This window comes from Hirundo rustica, chromosome 7, assembly GCF_015227805.2.
Source record: "Hirundo rustica isolate bHirRus1 chromosome 7, bHirRus1.pri.v3, whole genome shotgun sequence".
NCBI lineage: Eukaryota > Metazoa > Chordata > Aves > Passeriformes > Hirundinidae > Hirundo > Hirundo rustica.
In genome coordinates this window covers 18,914,980-18,940,371 of record NC_053456.1, presented here as the reverse complement: position 1 = coordinate 18,940,371, position 25,392 = coordinate 18,914,980, and the positions used below count along the sequence as shown (strand labels likewise).

The following is a 25,392-nucleotide window of genomic DNA, read 5'->3' as shown; positions in this document are numbered from 1 at the left end:
TTTTGACTTTATTTTGGAAAACTACTTTGGAGTTGATGCTTCTCTGCCAGATATAACTTATTGTCATCCTGCATTGGTGGAAGGTGGATTCTATTATGGAGAAGCAGTGGATTATCTTGTGTTTAGATTGGGTACTAGTTTCCATTATAAAATTATATTTCCCTCTCCTGCTGCAACTGACTTGGAAAATTATTTTGGCTGGGAAACAGCCAGAATTACATTGAAATAAAGCGTTACTTTTATGAGACGGATTATCTATATTGGCTGCAAATCATTAAAAAGTTACCTTAGCTGAACTTGTGTGTTTGTCTAGTTTTTTTTCCTAACTTTGAACTCAAAAATACCTTGTGGTTTGTTGCCTCATAAGGTGCAGTGTTGCTAAGTCAAATGTGTTGGGGTTTTGAGTAGAACAAGTTACCATGTGAGACTGTTCTACTGATTTTATGGTTCTTATTGTAAGCAGCCTGTGAACTGCTCTTGGTTACTGGTTCTGGGGTCTTTGGTGATGTTTCCAGGGTATGTTATTTACTTTTTTTTTTTTTTCCCCCTGCTGTATGTATTGCTAATGGCTCTTAGTCTGACAGAGAATAGACTCTCCTACATTTGTTGTTATCAGAGATCTTTGACTGTTATGATCCTCAGGAACCCACATTCACATTGGTAGTGCTGCATGCTGTTTTGAAAAGCCTCTCTCTAGTTAGAGGTAAAATTACAGTTTTCTGTTGTTGTTCTGTTAATCAGATGCTCATGTCTCATTCACGTTTCCCAAAATTTCTTATCCCTGTGCTGAATGAGGAATTTTTTTTTTTTTTTTTTAATTTAAAGGTATTTCTTTTGCAGTAGGTTTTATGTATGTGCTGTAAATTAAATCACACTATGCTGAATGAAATACCACACTAGCAACTAAAGCTATGGCAAAATTTCATATTTGCTCTTGCAAAACCTCCATAATTCTTGCATGAGAAGCCGTGTAATTTGATAAGTAATACTTAATGCTACTTAAGGTCTTTGTACCAAAACTTTTTGTAAAAGGAAAAATGTGCCTGCCTTAATTCTGCTGCAAAGTAAATTCTATTCCTTATCAATAAGTCTTAAAAGTTACTATGGCAGCCTAAGCATGTTGTACATGTACATATTAAATACAGACTTTGTAATATTAATTGTAACTTAGTACAACTGCAGCTTGACAGGAAGAATTTAATTTTGTAAATTAAATTTTACATTTTGGGAAATAATTGGTTGAGATTTTCTGTCTGCTAATATCCATCTGTAGAAACTGTGGAAATATGAAATCCCCATTTAGTATTTTAATAAGGAGTGGATTTTAATTCAGTTACCAGGGTAAAGGTGATCACAGCCCAATTTAAAAACACCTTGTGGAACATTCACAGTGCTGTGCTGCTAATGAGGCTGTGCAGAGCTTGAAGTTGTTAATTATTTGCTTTGTCTCCACATGGTAGTGTTGGGGAAGGGACCTCTGTCTTAGCTTTTTTTTTTTTTTCTTCTTTTTAGATGGAAATGCATTAGAAATACCCAGATTGGAGACATGGCTGTACATAGCTGTAGTTTTCATTGGTTCAAAGAGGTTAAACTTTAAGTGATTCAATGGTCAAACATCGTTATATAATCTAGTGAATTTTAAAACAAAATTAACTCATGCAATTGGAATCCAGATTTGTCAGGGAAAAGATTAAAAGATTAATTGTAAATTGAAAAAAAAAAACCAAAAAGCTTCCTTTGGGTTTCTCCTGATTGCAAGTAACCAGGATATTAACCTTGTTTTAAAGTTACCTCGTTAACTGGAAGGGTAAAGGAACATATATCAATACATCAGGCAGTTGGCTGGTGCTGTGTAATGGTAATTTATAGAAAATATCCTTTCCTGCTCCTCCAATCTGTCTACTTACCTATTGGGTGGCTCTCTTCTCCCTATGCTTTCTCTTTCTTTTCCATCCAAGTTCTTACATTTAAGGCTGACTACCTCTGGAACCTGGAATGTCCTGGCTCCACAGGAGTTGCTTGAGTATGAGAAGGGGTGCCACTCTACTGGTGAGTGTGTAGAAATTTGAAGTGATTGCATGATTTTGCCTCTTGCTAAGTGCTACAAGAGCAAGGCTTTGCATCTTCAGAGTAGAACTACTTCTTATAACCAGCACCGTGCTTTGATGGCGGGGTCAAGTTCAGACCTGGCAGAGCTGTTTTAGAGTGGGTCAAATGCTGTTCTGCAACAACTTTAGAACTGCTTTACTTTTTTTCCTTTCAGTGAAGAATCACTTTCTCTTAGGTCCTAGACCAGTTGTGTTTTTTCCTGAATCTGTTTGTCAAATGGAGCTTGTCTTTGTTAACTGGAAACAAAACCACGTCTGTTCTGATTGGCTTGAGGGGAAAAAACAGTTAGCTGTCCATGCAAAGGAGATGTGGGTGGCTCGTATAGGCTACTTGCCTAGGTCGTATTTAGTTTTTGTGTGCACTGCCGTGGTTCTTCCTTTCTCTTCCCCCATTTGACCCTCCAAAATAGTTTGGAACTGTAAGGCAGCAGTTGATAGAGGCTTTTTCTTCTACCAGTAGTAAGAGTAATTCTTGGTGTTTAAAGAATGGGCCCTAAAAATCAAATTAAGTTAGCTACTCTTGTTAACTTCTTGGGTTTGCTGAAGTCACTGGGATTCTGCTGAGCGGGGTTGCAGAGGAGCACTATGCTTGCAGCACTTGGAAAACCAATGTCACTAGGACATTTTCTGGTGCCCAAAATTAGAAGTGAGTTTCCCCCCATCCCCAAAAAATCATACTTAATATATGTTGATACTTCTTACTCTATGTAAATAACAAATGAGTTGCATTGAATGAATGGAATTTTTCTTATTTTTTGCCTTTTATAGCACAACCTTTCCAGTGGAACTCTACTAGATTTCACTGGTTCTTGCTAAGTTTGAATGTCTTTGGATGTGCACAGGGGTTGCATGGTCCTTACACTTGTGAGTGTAAGAACATTATCAGGCAGCAGTGGTAGAATGAGGTGAGACTGGTATGGTATAAAAGTCTGGAGAAAAGAATTCTCTCTAAAATGTTACTTTTTCTTTCTCTTTATATACACATATCTATGTATCTATCTATATGCAGTCTTTATATGCAGTTCTAGGTTCTGTGTAATTGTGTACACCTGTGTAAATGAGGCAAGTGCTGTTGAATGCTTGTCTCTTGCATTCTTTGATGGGGTTTGGCTGCTGTCCTCCCTTGCTGACCCTAGGGTTCTGTGGGGGTGAGTGCAGCTTCCTTCTGCACAGTGCTTCTGGCTGGAGACCATGCTTTGGTGGGAGTGCTAGACTGAAAAGATGGTGGTAAAAAACCCAACTTTGTCCTGAGACAGAAAATGTATTAACGAGAAAAAACAAGGGGAGTATACTGGGATAAACAAGCTATCAATCATGTACCTAACAGTGCTGGAGAAATCTAATTTTTTCCTGAAAATGCTGTCAAGTTAGAGTTACTTTGAGAATTGGTTAAATTCAGGGGATGGATACTTGGGGAATGGTAGGAAAGAGGAGGCAGCTTAATCTTCATGGAGAAATGTGCATGTTTCCTGGCATTTAGAGAGTCTTCAGTTGACTGTTGACTGTTCTGTAGAAAATTTATACGGCAGCGGTGAGATGCTGAGAGTGCTGATGAAGATGGTGGGTTTTAAAGAGTCCCTCTGAACAATTCCCAGTATGTTTTTCCAGGGTTGCTGTTCGTGACAGTCCTGCGGCCAGCCTGCAAGAGAAGCTCAGTGATAAGTTTCTCCATTTGTTAGCTGAAGTAATAAGTTTGTGGCATTAGTGGAGTTAATATTTTCAGTCCTTTGCCCATGATGTTTGACTAGGTATATTGTTTAACTCAGTAGTGCAGTGAAACTTCAGTATGATAAATTAGCTGTCTCCATTAATCCTTTGTCTTTACAAATAGCAATTCCTGAATCATTTTATTAGCCTAGTTACTCCTGTGGATATCTATATGCCTCTAAGGTATTTTGATTGTAAGTTAAATATAGATGAAACTTGAGAATGTCCTGTTGGCTGATACAATGATTATGTTATATAGCTTTTGAGCTATGCTTCTGCACTTAGAGAAATTAGAATTAGAAGCAGACTGAAAATTTGAAGCTTTTCCATGTTTCTAATCACGTTTTCAGAATAATCGTGTACTTAAAGGTCTTGAAGGTCAAGATCCATATTCAATGTCTATGTGCTAAGAATATCTGCTTCAGGGTAGTGGTCCAAAAATAGTTAATTTAGCCAACCAGAAAAATACTGTGTATTTGTTAATCATGGTTTCTGTCTTTTAGGAGTAATATGAACAAGAGCATAAACTTGAGCTTTAGACTTCTGAGAAGCAACATACTTGGATTCAGAAGCATAGACATTTAATGATAAAGTTGCTTTTTCCTCCTCACTTTTTTGCTTTGAAGATATTTTATTACAGGGATTGAATTTAAGCTTCTGTTTTACTCCTCTTAGTGTCTTTTGCTTCCAGACTCCAAGCCACTTCAGACTGATAACAGGAACTCATTAGAATTAGATTAGAATCACCTAATGAAAATTTTATGATATGATAATATTTATATTGCTCCAACTCTTCCATTGTTTCATGAGAAGCAATATATGAGAAATAGGTAAGTTTTCTGCTTGTAGTGTGTGTCACAGTAGACTCAGAATCTAGGAGATACATTTTGTTGGGGTGAACTAGCTGAAGATTATTTGTAGCTCAACACTGCTGTATTAATTAGAGATCTTTATGACACTACAGTAGCAATAATGCCTTTGTTTTGGTAGATTGCTGTTTTTCATTCTTGGCAGAGAATGATGCACTATGTGGTAACATCCGGAATACTTAGAAAATACTGCGTTCACGGTATTAGAATTGTTCCAAGTGTTTACTTTCAAACTAAATGAGAAACAATAAAATATGCCGACTAAATCAACACCAGAATTTGTTTATAGAGCTGCTTTAGAAATAAATAGTAATTCTTTTTTAACAGCTTTTTTCTAGGCAGGAGATCTGACTCAGCATAGCAAATTTTCAGTTTGCCCTCTTTTTATAAGGGAGTTCTGTGGAGTTCTGATGGTATCCTGGTAAGGTAACTTTTGGTTCCACAGTGAATACCAGATACCAAGTTCTCCCACAGTTGTACAGAGACATTTTCAGCATGGGTTTTGCTTTCCAGTTGTGTGCTTATTGAATAAAATAATGTGATTGAGAGGAGAGATCATTCCAGATATAGAACCTGACTTTTCACTGCTCAGTTCAGTTTCATACCCTTTAGTTCATTAAGCTCTTAAAATACTATACTTTATGTTACTTCATAATCACAGCTTTGGAAACATGATAGTGAGGGGAGTGTAGGCAGACTAGGTGTATAAAGTGGTTCTAAGATTCCTCAAGCAGAACTGAACGTTGTGGAATTTCTGAGAAAAGCATAAGTTCTACAAACTGGAGGAGAGATACTTAATTTGCATTTCACATTTGATGCCCATTAATGTATTGTATGTTTTAAGTAGCACATTTTGTGAGAAATTCAACTTTTTGGGGTCAGAACTAAATTTTTTTTTGGCTAATTTACTTGTTTGGTTTAGGTTCAGCTGAATTTATTAAGTTGTTTCTGTGTATTGGTTGTTCCCTCCATAACCTTCTTTTTTAGCAAAAGTAAGCAGACTAATTTTGCAGTGCATGAAATGCAAACTCTGCACTAGAGAATAAGATCTATTTTCTCCAGCGGATCTGATAATCAAGCTTGCCACTAAGGCAACAGAGAGGTTCTTTCAGAGATCCTTGGCAGAATGATGATGGCACCAAAATTGTAATTAAAATTTAAGTTTTATTTTGTTAACAAGATACTATGTTTACTATAACACAGATTTTTTTTTTTTTTTAGAATGGCACAGAATTTCTACAAACAGAACTGGTTTAGAACAATTTGTAAGTAGCGTAATAGAGAGAGGAAGATTTCTTGTTGACTATATCCTATCTTAGGATTTCTTATCAACTAAGTAATACAAAATTGATAATACAACTTAACTTACTATTTCCAGTCACTGGAACCCTCTGCAGATTGCGTCAAACCCAATACATTGTTTGATGTATCAATATAACAATCATAATCTAGACTGGAAGATGATATGGAAGATAGGAGTCAGTCCTCAGAGGTAACAGATGGTGATGGAAGCACCTCTGGCCACAAGGGTCATGGGTTTCACCAGCAGCCTGAGTCCAAGTTCCTTGCTCAGCACTTGTGCTTGATGTTACAGGCAGTTCTAGTATTCCTTATGCTGTTACGCTTCCCAGTGACGGGTTCCTCACCAGCACTGAGACCTGGCATGTTCAGTGCTGGTACAGAAGAGAGTAATCACCGTGATTCCCAGGAATCTTGAAGCTGATAGCGAGAGGAAGCAGAAATCCGTTTGTCTACTTGGTTTACAGGACCTTCAGTGCCTGAGAATAAGGGGCATATGGAAAGGAATGCATATGTGACCGGTTCAGTCACAGAGAATACCCGCTTGCCGTATAAAGGGGTGTTAGTTATGCTAACCACATTACAAGGGGTCAGGAGCAGGGTCTGCGGGTCCCACCAGTCTTACCCTGACATTTCCACAAGGCAAATTCCAGTTCTAGTAACTCTAATGTCTCAAATAGTGGTGATTGTGGATTTTTTAATATAGACGTTTCTCACCTATAAATAACACTTCTTTTGAAGATATTTGAGATGTGGAGCTGAGCAAAAGGAGTAGTTTTAAGTAATGTTTATACTAGGGTTTTTCCCTAGACAGTTCCTTTTCAACTTTATTTAGATGACTCACCTATTTTAAAGGACAAGTCAGGGAGAAAGTAACACCTATTAAAAGTGGACTGCTTTTGTTTAGGTTTTCCTTACCAGTTGTGATGCTGACATTTCCATGACAGGTTTACTTGAACCCCCCAAACATAGTTAATGGTCATCCTTGGACTTTTCAATCTCATCTTAGTGTGTTGATGGTGTTGTATCAAGCTGACAAATGTTGAGCTCTGTATGGCTCTGGGCAGAAGTCTCCTTAACAAGAAAGTGGCCAAAAGCAAAAAGCCATCACTCAGGCTAATATTTCATTTCAAAGCTGAACACAGTCACTATTAAATAAACTTATGTCAGATCTAAATATATCTAGTTTCACTTTCTAGCCACAGATTTCTTAGATACCGTTATCCGTGAGAGTAGAGCTCTTAAAATTCTTTTAGCCATGGCTGGTGGTGATAGCTGATTATTCTTCAGATAAGAAAGATGTTTCAGAAGAGATCTTGCAGTATAGTGTGTCTGAGCTCTGTGATGGAAGGAAGTAAGACTTGTATTTTCCAGATCATTGATAGAGCTTCTCTACTTTCTTGTACAGTTCAAATTTGTCTTATTTCCTGAATAATTAGTTGGTGATTGACACTTATTTGCTATACTCTGATGCTAGAACCCTCTGTGTTCAGCAAAGTAGTTCTATTTTCACATGCTTTTTGCAGAAAACTTTATTTTGTTCTACAGACTTGACAGGGAGCTATATCATAGCAAACCTCAAAATATTTTCTGTAATTTATCTAGGCAAAATGTCTGTTATAACCAGTTCTTTTACTATTTTAGTGAGAAAATAAAGAGACTAGCTCAGAAAGCTAGGTCATTCCCTCCTGTGGCTGTTTTTCTTGCACGTGGGGGTTTATTGCTGATTGTGAATTCCCTTTCCTTTTTCCTTCTGTTTGGAGAATATGTTATCTGGTTAATGCTGAAGCTTGCTTTATCTTAGCCTTAGCACAGGTTGTCTTAACGCTTGGATAGAACTTTTCTATAATGCATAATCATTTTGACATCAGCATTTAGGCTATTTGTGACTTCACTGCAATCACAGAAATATCTGTATATCATATTTGGAGAGGTTTTTCTGGATTGTTTATGCAATGGGCTTTTAAAAAGTAGCATGGTATAAGCTGGATCTCAGATTTTGTGTAAGCTAATTTCCCACTAAATGGTAAATACAACAATTGTGTTAACCCAGTGGTTCTGTAGCCATAATAGTGATGTTTTTATTTGTCAAACTGCAAAACAAATTCATTGGGGAATTATAGAGATTAATTGTTGAATGTTGAAAATGCAGAAGTAGCAATTCTATGTGTGGGCATTGATTTCATGTACCGCTTACTGTATTTAAGTGAATTATGTCATAATTGCTAGGATAAGCAAAGTAATATCCAACTGAGCTATAAGGAGAGAGATTTGATCCCAGCATGAATTCAGAACACAGAGTTGGTAGGAATTGTTAGTAAATTGTATTTACATGATTATTGTGAGGTTCTTAAGAGCTTAAGTATTTGTCATGTGAAGAGGTAAAGGGAAATAATGGCTCATTTTCTGTGAAGAAGCTAAGTTCAGAAAGATGTAGAGTTCAGTATGGAGACGTAAGTGAGCTTTACTTAGCTGATTTATAACTTATTTTAATCACTGGAAGTAATATGAAAGAAAGTGAGTAATACTGAAAGTTGTCTAGAGTATTGTGGAGTAAAATCTAGAAACCGAAAGGAATTAAACATTCTTCGTTCTCTGTTTGTTAACAGAGTATTGCTTTGCCACCAACAGAATTAATTATTTTGAAACTGAAGAGACTAGTTCGGCCCAGTGCTGCTATGGAATATTTTGAAGGGCTGATTGGTTCATAACACCTTTAGTAATGCTGGAAATATGCTACACAATATTGCATGCAACATACAGCACAAACAACATAGCTTTTCAAGCTTGTATACAAGTACAGGTGCTTTGTATGTTACATAAAAAAAACTCCACGTGTATTCATGAGTAGAAACCTAATGTAGATTTGTGCACAGTTTTTGTGCACAAATGCATTCTGCTCCATGTAAAAGACTATATAGGAGTTACATTTAAGAATTACCCAGGGGACTCTTCTTCAGAGCTGGAATGTCGTGGGAGATGAAGTAGAAATACTTTCATTGCTGCTTCATCTATTTTCATAGATTTTACTATGTTTTCTGCTGGCTTTTTACAGATAGTTACAGTTTAGCCTTGGATTGGAGACTGGTTGAAAATTTGTGTCCACTGATAGCTACATTTAATAGGAGGTTTCTCTATGTTGGGGGAGCAGAAGAAATTTATAAAAATGCAGGTAGTATAGGTTGGTATGCAAGACTTTATAGATTCTGAGATAAGATATTTAGTCTTCTCCAATTGCAACTGCTCTCTAATCCTTCAGTTACCTGGTCAACAAGGGACATTACCATTATCAACAAGTTTCATCCTCCTCTTCAGAAATTAGAACCACTGCAGTATTGGGGCAGGTGTCTTTTGTTAGACTGACGTAAACTGCAGAAATCCTTAAACAGTTTTGTGCTGAAATATTGTAGAGACTAATACTGAGCCACTAAAAGAGAGACTTGATGAATCATTATGGGCTAATGAGGTTACTGACTTTTGTTTTTAAAGAGAGGAATAAAATTGAAAATAAATGTTTGTGGTCTATTTCAAATACAATTACTGTGCCATGATTAGTGGAAAGTATCAGACCTTTATCAAAAATGGAATAAGTGAAGTGTCACATCCTTGTGTGAAGGATGTGGGCGTGGGCAATATGCCAGTGATATGGTCCAACCATCTCACCTCACTGTCTGTCTTTTGGAGACTTGACTAGTGGAGAGTAGTTAAAACTAAAATGTTAATGTCATTTGTTGATCATAGTTGTTCAAATATCCTCTTCTCTTTGCCAAGTCAGGTTCTGCAAGGGCTAAAAAAAAAGGAGAGAGGAAAAAAATACCTTTATGTCAGATTTAGAACAACTTGAAGGAACTTGTTCAGGTAAGCTTAAATCCCAGGTGAATATTTGTGGAGTTTTTATATGCTCTCTGTGAAGTATGTGCAAAGTGGAATGCAGAAAATTGCTTTTAGGTGGCATCCTTTCAGAAGAGGTGAAGTGTGGCCATATGTAGTAGCTCTTGAGAAGGTTTCTGTTGTGTGAACCCAGATGGTTAAAAGCAATTCTAATGGCTGTGTTGCATGGACAGGATGGTAGGGAGTGCATAGTCTGTAGCATGAAGGGACAGGCTGGCTGTAAGGGCATGCTTACACTAGAGAAGATGACAGCAAAAGCACCAGGACAAGATAAAACTGACCTATTGTCTGTTGTGAAATGGGAGTAGTAGGCATCTTGACGTGGTCTGAAATTGCATTATTTCACTGCTAACTTTTGAAATTGGTAAAGAGAATGATTGTGGTAGAATGACTTTGCCAGTAGTGGAAAAAACCCATTGGTCTTAAAAAGCTGGGGTTTTTTTGAGTCTGACCATGGGTAATCCTTTTGTTTTGTTCTGCAGGAGACAGCTGGATGTAAAGGCTTCATGGTTTATGCAAACTGAGCTTTCATTATACTGTATTAGTTTCCTAAACAGAGACTGGGTGTTAAACCAGTCTATGTTTTGGTTATGGTGTAATTATTCTCTGCTTTGAGGGTTTTGGAAGACTCACAAGGCTCAATGTATCTGAAGAAGCTCTACCTTCTGACAAGGAATGGTTGACTATCTATTCCACACAGTCATTTCCTATGCTCCTAATTTGTTATGCTAAATGGTTGGCTGTGGCAATTCAGTTTCACTGTATGGTAGTGCATTACTTCTGTTGTCTGTCACCTCTCAACTGAAATGCTTATCTGGGTAGTCTGGTCTCTAATAGCTGCTCCTCTGGAACACTTCACGCTTTTACTTGTTTAGTAGATGAGACAAAAGGAGTCTTCTGACCAGATATGAAAGCTGCAGGTTTTCCTTATCCCTATCCCTGGTTATTCCTTGTGAGCCAGAGAAGGAGAGAACATATTGAAGATGAAGGAGGCATACAGGTACTCAGTATCTGGCTCTACTTCAGTATGTGAAATTGCTTTTTCAAACACCTTTTATATGTACGTATGTCTAACCGAGAATAAAGACTGCACAAACTGACTGTACTCTCAAACTAGCGTATTGACATGTAGTGTAGTACACTACTACTCTAATAGTGTAGAGAATTAGAAAAGCAGGAGAAAGAAGAAACTGGGTATATGGGCTTTACTCTAAATCTAAAAAGCTTTTTGCATTGTCAGCACATCTTAGTAATGTGGTAAAGAACATCCAATTGCAAGTCATCTCTGTCTGAGAAGAAAACACAGAAAAATAGACTTTTTTTTTGCTAGTTTAATGTTCCAAAATATTTTGAAGTGTTACTTGCTGTTATTTAACTTGAGGAAGTAGTCGAGATACTATCCTGGCACTGGGTGAATAAATTCTGTGTGCTTATTCTGTTTGTCTTTTTGAGGCCTTTGTATACAAATCTATTTTAAAAGCAAAGATCTTGGTTGTTTTCTACAAGTAGATAAAACTACTGGCATAGATGAAAAAGATACATAAGGAAAATCTTGGGTTTTTTCCCTTTATACTTAATAGCTAAAAATACTCTTTCTCCTGTTTCAATGTACATTTGTGTTGTCAAAGTAATGAGAGGATCTGTGTCTTGATGTCCACTGAATCACAAATTCATTAAAGTTGTGTAGATGAGACTTAGCTTAGCTGAATTGTTCTGACTTGGTGGTTTCTTCCTTGGGATGTCTTACTTAATTTTTAAAATCTCTTAATTGTTTTATTACCTACATTATTGGGATTTTTAAAGGCTTTGTTCTGTAAGCAGACAGAACAGGACATGTCAATATTTGTCTGTGACCACATCCTGCAGAAACATGACTAGTTAGTCCTGTTGAGGTTTTTTTTTTTTTAAAGATGAACTCAGAATTTTGACACAAAATTCATACACAGTTAAAAAGCTTTGTGATTTGAGTGAAAATATCATGTGAACCAACAATACATGAAAATAGCAAAGCAAGTAGCAATTAAAACATGTACAATAACTTTTAGTCATGAGGTATTGTTGGTGTTGTTTTCAGATGTGCAGAGGGAAAAGCTCTCAATTGTTCTTAAGTCGGCTGGGAACTGAATCCACGTTTGTAGAGCTTGACAACAAAAGGCTTTTTGTTCACATTTTGTATTCATCTAGGACATGCCAAATAAATAGAACATAGTTTATTAGGAGGCTGATATAACATGTTGCTCAAATGACTTACCAGAAATCCGTAATTTATATTGAAATATTTAGAATTACAGGTAGAAGCTTGTTGGGAGCTTTTAGATTTCTGTATGGATGAAGACAATGTAATTATTTGAGGAATCACACATTGCTACATTTGATGTGGCAGCTAGACGTGCACCTTGAGCAAAACTTCTTCTGAATATTACTTGCAATAATTTCTAGTGAGGCAATACTGGCTGGGGCAATGGCGGTGGGTGCCTGATAAAAGAAGCATCAATACCTTTTACTCCTGTGGTTCACAAATAAAGCATGGTTACAGAAAGTTATTCTATTCCTTTCCCCCCACATCTGTTCAATTCCCCTGGGCTTTGTGTCAGCATAGTTCTGTGCCTATATGTGGTTTGCATGCCAAGTAAGCATGAGTGACTTTCTCTGCTGGGCCATTCAGTAACCTGCAGCTTCTCACTGATGGTGCAATGCTTGTGCCTCCTGTGCTCTTCCCAAGGATCAGCATGCTTCTTAAGGATCCAGCATACTGGAGTATGTTACTCCAGTCATGATGGATGAGCAGGAGCACTGGTGGAACTGTAGACGATTTGGCATGTACAGTTTACTGATTTTTTTTCATTTCATTGGATCAGGGAGCAAAAAAACCTGGTTAAACAGAGACTGACCTAAAAGAACAGAGAGAAATAACATTTGATAAAGCACAATACCCATTATTATTGTATATTATTATGATATCCATGTATCAACCATGGAGGTTTAATCACGTTCTTGATTAAAACAGATGTATCCAAAGAGAGAAGTGTAATGATTCCCTAACTATGAAATGCATTGAGGTGGTGGTTATGTCTTGATAAATGAGCACATCATTTTAAGTTGTTGACTTCGGAATTTTTTATGGCTTATGGGAAAGAAACTTTCAGGTTTTTCTCTTCCATCTGAGGAGTGTGAAAGGTGTCTTGCTAGTGGAAAGGTATGCACGTGGGAAAAGCACTGAAACAGGAGAAACAGCAGATTTGAAGTTCTTTGTCAGTTCAGGCTTCTCATGCTAGTCACTGGTTTAACTCATCTTAAGACTGTTCCTTTTCTGCCCTTTTCCAGGTAGCGGTGCTACAGCAGTTGTCCAAGCAGCACTCTGCAAGCCCAGGCAAGAACGTGTAGCAATAAAGAGGATCAACTTAGAAAAATGCCAAACCAGTATGGATGAATTACTTGTAAGTAAATAAAGGACAATATGTTACATGGAGACTTCTGTTTTGAGTTTGCTTTTTGCTTGGTCCAAGAGTGATGGTAGAATTTTATGCAGGATGTGAGAGAAGGATTTGAAAATAATCTGAAAGACTTACACTATTCCCTAAAGATATAATTTTTAATGTATATTTTCTCATGTCACAAAAATAAGTTATGCAAACTTGAATCTCGGGGTGATCAACTTGGGATAACTGTGGGAAGACCCTAAACTCTTGTTTTCTGGAAGCTTAGTTTTTAAGAGTTTACTGTCTGGTTGTCTATCTTTTTTTCTTTTAATTCTGAGGAAAGATACATTTTCCTTTGGTTAAACACTGATTAAAAATATGAAGAAAAAATTTAGTAGGTCTCCTTAAAATATCTAAAGCATCAAAACATGTTGGATCATTTCGTAATGGTAACTTTTAAGGAGAAAAGGAGGAACGGCTACACTGCCATCTACACAAGAAAACTCTTGTTAAAACTAGTAATGCACATTTATCAGATAGGTCATAACAGGAATGTTTGAAGAATATTTTTTGTTTGGGCTGCTGATCAGAGAATAAAGGGGCCTGTAAGAAGCCATTTGTAAAGGAACTGCAAGAGTTTTTTCCTCTGCACTGGTTATGGCAATCCAGACAAAGTCACAAAGAGCTATTGAAACCCAAAACCTATTGCTTTCTAATACTCCTAGACAGACACTTATAAGACTAATGTGTGTTTATATATAGGCAGCATAACAAGATTTGAAGGACACAAGACCATTCTAAAAGTGAGAACACTCTCTTCTGTTCCACAGGTTATACTACAGCCTAGAGACTGTGGGCTTTTTCTAATGCAGAAATTCCTGCCTCTGAAGGAAATGATCTCCTCAGCAGGGAATTGCCAGTGCAAAAGATATCTTGAATTTGATACAGAGGGTATGGTCCATCCAGTTTCTTCAGATAAAATGGATTTTTTGCAGTGGAGGACCCAAAATGCTCTTCCCCTGGTGATTGATGGCATTCGCCTTCAGTTTATGTGACAGCTTGTATGCGACATTGTTGTGCTTTTTACGAGGATTGTGGTAGTGGAAGTTACTTCTGAGGTAGTGAGAATTCTGTCAACTGAAAACTCAAAAGATAAATTCTGAACTGTCTTTAAGCCCAAGGTGAGATGCTGTGCATGATGTATTAACAGCTACGGTCCCCAAAGAACATTTCTGTGAAAAGATTAATACTAATAATTGTAAGATAAAATAGTCAGAATTGGATCTTTTTGATTAGCATTTGAACTAATAATGGGAATGAAGAATTTAAATGTTACAAGCAGACAAGCAAAACCAGACAAAACTGCCAGAAATCTGCAAGAAAAATTCTTGTGGTCTGGAGAAACTGTTGCAGTTAGTTATGAGCTGGTAAAAAGTTACCTTGCCAAACGCTTGAGTGTCTTGACTGTTGGCATGTCTCCACTGTCTGTCAAATGAGGCAGTAGGTCTTGAATTTTTGGTCCTATATTGCTTTCCTTTGGTACAAAGACAAATGTCAATACCATCTTTTTTATTTTATAACGTAAGTCAATTTCTGCTTTTCTGTGCTCAGATTTTTTGTTTCTTTTATTTGTTAATCTGTTTTGATCTGAACATGAATTCTGGTTTTCCTGGTTCTTGGTTAGGAGAGTTAAAGAAGCGCGCACACATATGTGCATGTGTACACATACAAAATTAACATTTTTTTGGTGAGATTCAGTATACTTACGACTCAGTTCTATTAGAGAAACTTGTAAATTTTGTTTGAGAAATAGAGACTTTTTCTGGAAAAAGGCATAATTGACCTTCAAAACTCTTGTTACGACTGTACTAACATTTTCATTTCAGTTGATAGTACTTAGAATGCTCTTGAGTTTTTGGCAGAATTCGAGTCTAAAAATTTTGAGTCTAATCAGTTTTTAATCACTTATTTTTCTGATGAAACAGTTTTTATTGGCACAGGGATGTTCTAAAACTGTCTTCTCTCTGAACACGATGTTTCTTAAAATGCTGGTGCAGCGTGCTTATGAATGCTGTGCACAGGCACCCTGCACAAATTCTCAGCTGTGTGGCCTTCAGAGAAGTGGAAATGCAGCAAGCCTGGTGCCCATGTAAGCAGACTTAGGATTTGGGCCAGTGTCAATTCAAAGAGAAAGGCAGTGTGGGAGGGAGTTTAAATATTACTGAGGTTACACAAACTGCCAAACTCCTGAAATTTGATACTCTGTTTCCTGCAATGTCCTGCGTTCTCACTATCGTAATTGAAATGTAACTTAACCCCTAAGCCAAGGAAAAACTCCCGTCTTTAGTACTGTCCTGACGGGGTATCTTCACCGTTCCTTTACCTCCATTTTTTTTAAAACCATCAAAACCTATGTGAGCTGCAGGATGTTCTGTAGAATGGTCATTTAACGGAGCAGGTTTTCCAGGCTGTTTGCGTTTGTGCCCGAGGCAGGGTCCCTGGAGGAGCCGCTGCCCGTGGGACGCGCCCGCGGGGCGCTGGCACCTGCCGGTCAGCGGGGGCGAGCTGCGCCCGGCCCGGGCTGCAGCCGGGCACAGGGAGCAGCTGGCTCGCAGTTGCTCATTAACTGGGTCACCCACCTGCCCTTAGGCCGAAAGACATTCTTATGCAGCTGCTCAGTGAAACTGGATCAGGAGGAGCCCGGCTGGAAGAGGTTAGCTTTTAACCTGGGCGTATTACCTGGTGCAGCACAGAAATGCCTGTGCTAGTGCAAGGCAGGGAGAAGAGGGATGAGGGAGAGATTTAAGTTGCTGTTACTTCTTTGCTGCTGTTGAACGTCTAAGGTTACATAGATGTGAAGAACGTTCTGCTGCAAGCTGTTTCCTTGTCAGTGTATTTTAAGTGAATGCTTTTCTCTCTCACCTGTGCATACCGTGGGTCACAGCCAAATAGATGAAGTCTGTGGAGGCTTACTATTCAGTTTGTGATAGGAGTTTTCTTGAACTGCAAGTCTGAAATTGATTCTTTCCTGACTAAAATTTCATCCCTTATCTCTGATGAGGCTCTTTCTGTTTGTTTATTTTTGTTTGCAAAGTCTCTTTGAAAAAAAAAGTCATGAAATCTGAGACACAAGGTGCCTTTGGCAATGGTTACTGTGCTAGCTCAATTGTTGCCCATGAGTTGATGCAGGGAGGTAAAATATTCAAAGCACTTTTCAGTTAACGATAGTGAAGCTTATCTCAGTCAATTAGTTACATTTCTGCATTATTAATGTCTGAGAAAAATAAATGAGGTGCATTTTTGCCCGGTGGTGTCAGCTGAGCTTTTTGAGTCACTGTTACATTACCGGTATAGGAAAACAATAAAACAGTGTAAGAAATTAAATAGTAGCCAGGAGTGGGAGAATTACAGTTAAGGTTTGGAATGGGAAGCTGAATTAAGAACCTGAGGCAGTAATTTGACTTGTGTTTAAGATGACATGTCTTCTGGGAGGGAGAAATGTGCTCCACATGTCTGTCTTCTGTCTTCCACCTACTGTCTTCTGGGGGGTGACAGGGAGCTATCTTGCAAATTGCTCTTATTATTCAGGCTCATTGATTCATTATCCAGGTGTTCTTCCTTCTGTGGTTCAGAGTTCAGAAGTTGTCTAAGGGGGAGGACATTGGACAACAGAACAAGGTGAAATGTGATCAAAAAAAAAAAGAATCTCTGGGTTCATTTAATAGTCACCTACAAGCACCATGGTATTAAATCCCAGTCTTTAATACACATTATTAACTTTTTATTAGAAACCAGCTGTGTTTTTGAGTGCATTGCAATAAAAAAACCTCTTTCAAACAATTGCTTAAATGAAGTGTGAAATGGCATCTGTGGCAGCTTTAATCAACCTAAGTGGGACCTATGTAGTGCCGAACTTGCACAAGTGCTGTTGAGTCAGAGAGAAGCACAGCCCACCTCAAAGTGATTGCTTTTCAGGGAGGGAGAAGAGGAGGAAGAGTTTTGTTAGCTGGATTGGCTTCCAGACTGGCTCACCCTCCCAGGAGCAGGTCTTCTAGCACCAGCTTTGGATTTGGGCTCTGTGGCTGGGGATAGAGAGGGAGAAGTAGGGCTGTGCCATGTTAAATGAGTGCGAGGCCAAACCCTCTGGTACAAAAGAGGCCTCATGCTCCTATGTAAAGGATTGGCAGAGGAATGAGAGTGGCTGGAAAGGTGTTACAGAACAATTATGTGAAAGAGTGAATAGAAAAAGAACTCTGCTTGAATTAAGAGATAAAAGACAGTCATTCTTAATTTGTACAGCTGTGGCGTGTCATAGATGCTGTTACTTGGTGGTGCCACGTTGTGCATCTGTTGGTGACTGTGTGTTCCTCTAGTCAATTGTTTCCTATGACTTTTGGCCTGTAGTATTGCTTCTTCTCCATTTCTGTTGGATTGTGTGGCTCTGGTGTCTACCCATCCATCCCACAGCAGCTGAGCCAGTGGTGCTGTGTTCTTTGTTCGATGGCTTCCTTCCTCCTTTCCTACCTGTTCCCATTCTACTTTTCTTATCCCTTTTGAACAGAAAATGTAGTAGATTTGGAACTTTCCTTGCATTTTGTTGTCCAGCCTGTACCCACACCTTCAACTCTTGGAGACTATTCATTCTTCATTGCTTACTCGTGAATTTGAGTAATTTCTTTGCTGTTCTCAGAAGAAAAGTGATGTTGCTGTGCCTGTATCTCGTGGCCAGACTTCCCTTATGTTCTTAGCAATAATGTTTTTTCTTGCATGCATATCTTTAGGTAAATTGAAATGTTTTAATGCCTTGATGCATTCTCTGTACATACTTTAGTTCTGTTACAGTATTTCACTTCAGAAATTAAACTTTATATTAACAAAACTGAAACTTTATATTAACAAAACTGATAGCTGGCTCTGTTGTGTTGGGCTTTGTATTTCTTACAGAAAGAAATTCAAGCAATGAGTCAGTGCAATCACCCTAATGTGGTGACCTATTACACATCTTTTGTGGTGAAGGATGAACTTTGGCTGGTTATGAAGCTATTAAGTGGGGGTAAGTTACTGGTTTTACTTGTTTAGCTGCAAGACAGTTGTAGGATTTTTTTCCTAATGTACCACCTTTGAGTTCATTGATCTAAACCAACTAATAAGAAAGGGGTAGACACTACATAGGATGAACCTTGAGATGTAGGCATGTTAAGGAGGAATAAGCAAGCTTACGAAGTTTGTATGTCTGTATTCATAGGACAGGCTAAGAATTACTGAAATACAGTAGTTATATAAACAGAATTTCATTTCCATTCTGAACCAATTTATCAAAGTTCTCTATTAAGGCTGTGTAGGAGAAACTGATTAGAATTAAGTCAATTCTGTCAGTGTGATCTTTTATGGAGTTTCTCTAGAATCCTCTGTATTTTTTATAAAAATGCATATACTTCTGATTTCATAATGAGTATTAGTCACTTCTTATTCAAGCATGATTTGTCCTAGGCAAAGTATTACACATATTGCATCTTTTTCATCGCTTAAGCTAACCAAACACTCTTTGCATTTTTTTTTATGATGATAGTTACTGGTATAAAATTCTTATTTAGTTCTGGAAGAGGAAAAAGGGGGCTTGTAGTTTAGAAAACAGAAGCCCTAGAATAGGATGTGATGGTCCTGGTTGTTACATGATGTTGTTCAAGATGAGTCTTGATGGCAGCAGGCTACTTCACCATGATGCATGAAAGCAAGGATGGGAAATGCTCATAACACTTGTTGAGTCACATTTGGTTGAATTGATCAGTTCAAGCAAAAGCAAGCATAGAGCATGAGAGAAACCAGTGATTCATGACAGGAATTTACTGTGAGCTGTCGAATAGTGCTTGGAGAAAACCAAAATGTTTCCATTAAATGCCTTGAAGCGTATAATAACTGAAGTTCAGTGTCAAGCTATGTGTCACTGGGAATGTTATCATTTGTTCGCATTTGTCTCCTTCCAATCTTGCAGCTGCATGTTTACATCATGAACGCATGAACTATAATCTGAACAGGATAATAAACCAAGACCTTTGCAGTACATATCTATTTAAATACAGGGTACTCCTGAATTTTTAATTTGTGGTTGCTTTGGAAGCTGTTAGGAGATTTTTCTAATGGATCATTAAGTGTTATGGTATTTTTGACAAAAAGCAGTGCTCTGTATCTTGTTTGGATGGGTTAGTGTTGTGCTTTATTCTAAGAGCTAGTTACCTGAAGAATTTACACATAAATGCAAAAATTTAAATTGCAGTAGCATAGAAAAAAATGAAGAAATACAGCTTTCTAAAGAATGTGATATGATAATGCTTTGTATATGCTTTTTTCCTCTCCTGGATCTGTAATGCAGGTTCAATGCTTGATATAATAAAGTATATTGTCAACAGAGGAGAGCACAAAAATGGTGTGCTTGAAGAACCCATTATAGCAACAATTCTTAAAGAAGTTCTGGAGGGCTTAGACTATCTACACAGGAACGGGCAGATTCACAGGTAGGAACATATCCATCGTGAAAAGCATTTTCAAAATTGACTGTAGTTTGTTCAGCTGCAGTGGCTTGGCTAAGCAAGTCATATTGCCTCTTTCACTTCCATAAATGTGATCAGTAATTATCAAGTGATAGTGCTCGGGCAGATGCTGTAATCTTGGTTGCAGTTTGTCACTGATATTTAGTATTTGCCTGGGCCTTTATCCTGTCTCTCTCTTCTATTTTGGATAGGCTTGAGCTGTGATAAGCACGCCAGAACTGTGGTCTGTAGTCCTGTGCCTGCTGGTGCTCCAGATACCTATTCTGACTCTAGTTTATGCAATATGCTTTGTGACTTGGTTATTGTGTTGCACGGTTCACCTGTAATCTTGGGTGCTGGGACTCCTGTAAAAATGCAAAATGATTTTTTTCTTGGTAATCAGTAAATATCTATTACAACTCTGCAGACCTTCTTTTATGACCACATGTGAAGCTGGGATTGGTCCTGTGGAACTGCATCTTAGTGTATATGCATCTAATGATTGGTGTGTTCTGTATGTTCTCTCTGTGCTGACTTCCTCCATGTAAATTGTGCAGGTCCCCTGGGACAGTGTGTACATATCTGCTGTAGGAACCCAGAGCTTGTTCCCACTCTTCGATTGTTGGGAGTGTTTATTGGGAGTGTCTATTAGTTTTATTGAGGTGAATTTTTCTTTTAAGGAAGGTGTCTGCAGTAGGTTCTCTGTTTCGAGCACTAGCCTATGATAAGGGAATCTTTTTCCCAAGAACCAGGTTTGCTGCAGACAGGAATCTGAGAATGGAGGTGGTACTGATGTGGCACAGTAATCGTTCATGTGTACATCTTATGTCTCATCTTATAAATGAACTGTCACTGATGTAAATCAAGAGCTATTTCCTCCTTTTGAGGAGAAAATTGAGATAAACGGAGAAATAAAGAATAGTTATCTTGACTTCTGGTCTGTCAGAAGATTTTTTGAATGCCAAAGATCTGCCTCAGACCTTAATTCACAATATTCTCTTAAGCTGATATTGTTGTAAAGGGCACATTCATGAACTTTTAAGGATATCAGGACTCTGTGGTTGGATTTGTGAATTCCCCTTGTCTATTCTTAAAGCACATTAAGATAAGAAGAGAGATCTACATAATGCATCTGAGATTTCTCCTTTTTTAAACTGTGCAGAAGTCCTGTTGAAGTTGAAACACTGTGCCTTCAATTTCCCACGTACATTATAGGTGGATGCTGTGGTATAGTTTAGGGAGTACGTTGTCAGGTGGCATTTGTTAGAAGGAGATGTTTGCAAAATTACTCAGGGATCTTGTTCTGTTGTTTCAACGCATTATTTTTAATATGTTTATATATATATATGAGGAAACAGGCTATATTACCTTTCAGTAATAATATAAATTCAATAAAACTCGAAAAGGGTAATTTTCTCAAGTTGTAATTGTTATGATAGATTCTGTATGACCGTTTTAAACTGTGCATTAATAATGGGGTGCCTGTTTCTATTAGAAAAAAATAAAGAAGAAACCAAACCAAAACAACAACAAAGTCTTCTTCTGAATGTTACCTGTAAATAGTGTGTTAAATTGATATTATTAACTCTTAAGCACATACTAAATTTTTAACATGTTCAATGCCGAGTAATTTTTCACCACTGTACCTTGTAGCAAGATATTTCTGCTATTCCTGAGCTTTAATAGCTTAATTGGATAGAAATATACAGGACATTTACCTCTTTTGAAGATGTGTCTCTTCTCTGAAGAGATCGAAGAGGAGAATTTGTTTCCAACTTTTCTTTTTCATTAGTGGTGCAGTTGGATGTGAAAAAGCATTAATTCTTGGTTTACAGCTCTGAAAACTTTCAGTTTGTGAGACTGTATTTATAAAAGGTGGTAAAGCAGACTTTGAACCTAAATATCTATCTTCTTAAAATCTATCTCTGAATTCTGCTCATTTATGCTTGAGTTGGATTCTGGTCATTTTATATGTGAAAAACTTGTTTGAGTTCTGCACTCTGATTTAATGTTATTCAGTTACATTTTACACATCAGCTTCCTTTTTCTGGTTTAGATTTGAAAGTACTATCTTGTGAAACTATTTGGTATGCAATATTTATTTGTTTGCATAAAATATGCAGCATGTATTTTCATGCTAACCCCTGTTTGTACATTCTAGAGATTTGAAGGCTGGCAACATTCTTCTGGGTGAGGATGGCTCTGTACAAATAGCAGGTAATGGTGGTGGTAAAGTAATGGATAGAAGAAAAAGGTAATTGCAGCTGGATCAAGGGCAACTGATATCAAGGGGAAAAGTTTTTCTGTTGGCTTTTAACTATTCCTTTTGGGGTGCTGTAGCCACAAGTTACCCAGTTTCAGGATTCTTGATTGATGATGCTTGAATCAGAAATTATTCAATATTTCTCTGTGTCCAATAAATATATTCCTTATATATTTGATACACACACATATATACACACATATATATATCAAATATATAAGGAAGTTTTCTAATGTCCTCTTAATGTTTCTTTTTGTTTCACCCATCCACCTTAAACAGCTTGCAAATTGTAGAAACTGGTATTTCTGTTATTTTCATTTTTTCCTGCATGTAATTGCAATAGTTCTTGGGGATCCAACAGTCTGTGTGTGCTGTCCTTCATAAGGACTTTAAGTTTACTAGTCACTGAGATGCATGAGATGCATCTCACTGAGAGTTATTTCTGGCGTATCTGCCATTTGTCTGGCAGTGGTGTCTGTTGGATACAGTTTTGCATCTTAAACGTCCTCTGAGTGCATTGATGTGCTTCTCGAGCTGTGGCCTGTAAGAATTAAATTATTTGGTCTCATAAGAGCAAGGCTCTTATCCCATCTCTCAGGCTGGTATCAGGTTATCTGGAAAACAACAGGAAGAAGTGGTGATACCTGCCCCTTCCCCCAGCACACTGCCCAGCCTGCCACGGTCCATAGTGGGTGACTGAACACTGAGAGCCCTTGGTAATAGAAATGGCTGTGGATAGAAGTTGTAATTTTTTATATAAATGATGCTTTCAAGGTATTGTGTAAACATGTATTTTAACAGCTTTAATATGCCAGTGTCAAATAATGGCAAAACTACATTTTTCTGTAATTCCTAGAGGTGGTTTTTTTTCAACCTTAAAATGAGGTAACCATGGGAAAGCAATGGGGAATGTATGGAAGTCTGCAGTGAACTTACTCCATTTCAGTATAACTGGATTATAAATAGTACAGTTGGAAATACTCTTCATATAGCTGCATTCAAAATTGACAGTATTTCTGTATACATTGAGAACCTGCTCTTTCTTCCACTTACACACCTACCTCTCTCATGCAGCTGTCACTCACAACAGGTTAACAGAACACTGAGCCTTGGTGGTTTTTGTTTGTTTGTTTTTGTTTCTTCTTCTTCCTCTATTTTAGAATTTGGAGAAGGCTATTCATGTCCTGGTCTACTATTATGATAAATTATTATTAATGATAAATTTTTTGATTGTCTTTGGCTTGTCAAATTCCCATAAGAATTGAAATTACATATAGTATTCTCTCTTGTTCAAATCACATTCATATTTAGTGGCTATGCAGAAGCAGCTCCTTGTCTTTGAACAGTAGCAGATGCAAACCTTGGCACAAAGTGCATATTTGAAAGCCTTAAGTGACGGATATACTGGAGCCCTTTGCAACTTTATTCAGGAAGACGCATTCTGCCAGGTTAAACTTGAGGATGTTTTAGTGTGGATTTCCCTGATAAAGCTGTAATTTCTATTCCATAGCATTTCATGAACAGTGTGTTGTGGAACAAAGTTCAGCTCTGCAGTGGAAAGTTTCTATAAGCATACATTTGGGAACTGACTTTCTTTCTAAAACTTAAAACTTTTGCTTTGTTATTGGTAGTTTAACAGATTTCAACTTTTCTCCTCTTTCCCAGATTTTGGTGTTAGTGCATTTTTAGCTACTGGAGGTGATGTTACTCGTAACAAAGTAAGGAAAACATTTGTTGGTACTCCCTGTTGGATGGCCCCTGAAGTCATGGAGCAGGTATTTCTAATGCTAATCAAAAATTTAAAGTATTTTGTCTTTTAATTTTGGAACTTGAGACTTTTCCCTTCTGGTTCTGTTTCAGGTGCGAGGTTATGACTTCAAGGCCGATATGTGGAGTTTTGGGATAACAGCCATTGAGTTAGCAACAGGAGCAGCACCTTATCACAAATACCCACCTATGAAAGTAACAATCACTTTGTAATTGTTAATGCTGTTAGCTGTATTATTAATGCTGCTAGATAATTAGTACTACTTCATTTTCCATAGCAACTCAGGGTACCTAAATAGATGTATTCTGTGAAGTATTTTTTCTCTTTTAATTTCTACATTTCAAATTGGCTTTGCTGATGACATCTTATTTTTGGGTTTATTTTAGGTGTTAATGCTAACGCTTCAAAATGACCCTCCGACTTTAGAGACAGGTGTAGAGGACAAGGAGATGATGAAGAAGTACGGCAAATCCTTTAGAAAACTAATCTCATTATGCCTTCAAAAAGATCCTTCCAAAAGGTAGGTCACTATTGCCATGTAAAATAGAATTATTTTTGAAAATACGTAGACTGCTTTAAGTTACAGTGATGTAATTTTTAAGCGTATGGATTGAATTTCGTAAATAGCAGCCTTCTCTCACCTCCATCTGGGGAGAAGTCGCCTCTTTACTGTTCCTAAAGTTTACTTTTTCTGTTGTTAACCTAATATATTTATAGTTAAACACAGTATTGAATTAAACACTGATTAAACAAAAGTCCTTGCTCTACATCTTAATTTCTCATCTGAAGCAAGATATAAATCTTGATACTGTGCACAAGTCCAACAAGATTGTTCAGATTGAGCAGCAGAATAGTTGGTAACCAAATACATCATTCTCTTTGCCTTTAAAAGAAATTAAAAATAAATATTTTTATTCTGATTTTTCTCATTTTGTGACATAAACTTAGTGTTGTTTTTAACTGGAATATTTCCAGAGAAAATTACTAAGATATATATATATATATATTTTTACTGTAAAGTTAGGGGCTCCAAGTTCGTTGAATTTTCCTCATGTTTAGGTAGGGAAATGCATGTCATGGTGTCTTTGCTGTTTATTCTTTCTTGCTAGGTTTTTTTAAATAGCCAGGGTGATGAAACTATTAAACATCTATTCCAAAACTATTGTTGAGGTCCCAAGTTCCCTGAATGATTAGTTTATATATTCATTTTTATGAATATAGAGACCCATTTTTGCAGGCTTTTTTTGCTGAAGAAATGTAGGAAGCACATTCTAATTAACGTTATTTCCTAAGGTATTTAGTATATCACTGTTTTCTAGAGCTTCAGAACTACTATTTTTGGGGAAAGATTGTTCTGAGAGAGCAATCCTGATTGTATGAGTCTTTTATAGTGTGTACTTCCTGATGTAATGTTAGCCTAAGTCTGGGATATGGTTGTAGTTGAAATTGTAAAGGTGACAGCAGGAATACTAGAGAACAAGTATAATTAAGAAAAAAGACTGTGGCCACCTCTTTATTCTTGAAATACTTGAAAAATTTTG

General features: G+C 37.3%; 1 protein-coding gene across 8 annotated transcripts in view; it reads left to right on the top strand.

Annotated features, from left to right (window-relative positions):
* STK39 (serine/threonine kinase 39) overlaps positions 1 to 25,392 on the top strand; it is an 84,857-nt gene that overhangs the window by 5,330 nt on the left and 54,135 nt on the right. For 6 of the 8 annotated variants that reach the window (XM_040070255.2, XM_040070254.2, XM_040070256.2 and 3 more), the window contains 7 exons: positions 13,199 to 13,311; positions 18,238 to 18,346; positions 19,664 to 19,805; positions 21,982 to 22,037; positions 23,749 to 23,858; positions 23,944 to 24,045; positions 24,238 to 24,371. In XM_040070255.2, coding sequence (XP_039926189.1) covers positions 13,297 to 13,311; positions 18,238 to 18,346; positions 19,664 to 19,805; positions 21,982 to 22,037; positions 23,749 to 23,858; positions 23,944 to 24,045; positions 24,238 to 24,371 — 668 coding nt within the window. In that variant the 5' untranslated portion in view covers positions 13,199 to 13,296. Of the gene's footprint in view, positions 1 to 13,198; positions 13,312 to 14,123; positions 14,245 to 14,344; positions 14,475 to 18,237; positions 18,347 to 19,663; positions 19,806 to 21,981; positions 22,038 to 23,748; positions 23,859 to 23,943; positions 24,046 to 24,237; positions 24,372 to 25,392 lie in introns of those variants that run through there. The other 2 variants (XM_058421399.1, XM_040070261.2) reach the window with 2 other exon arrangements.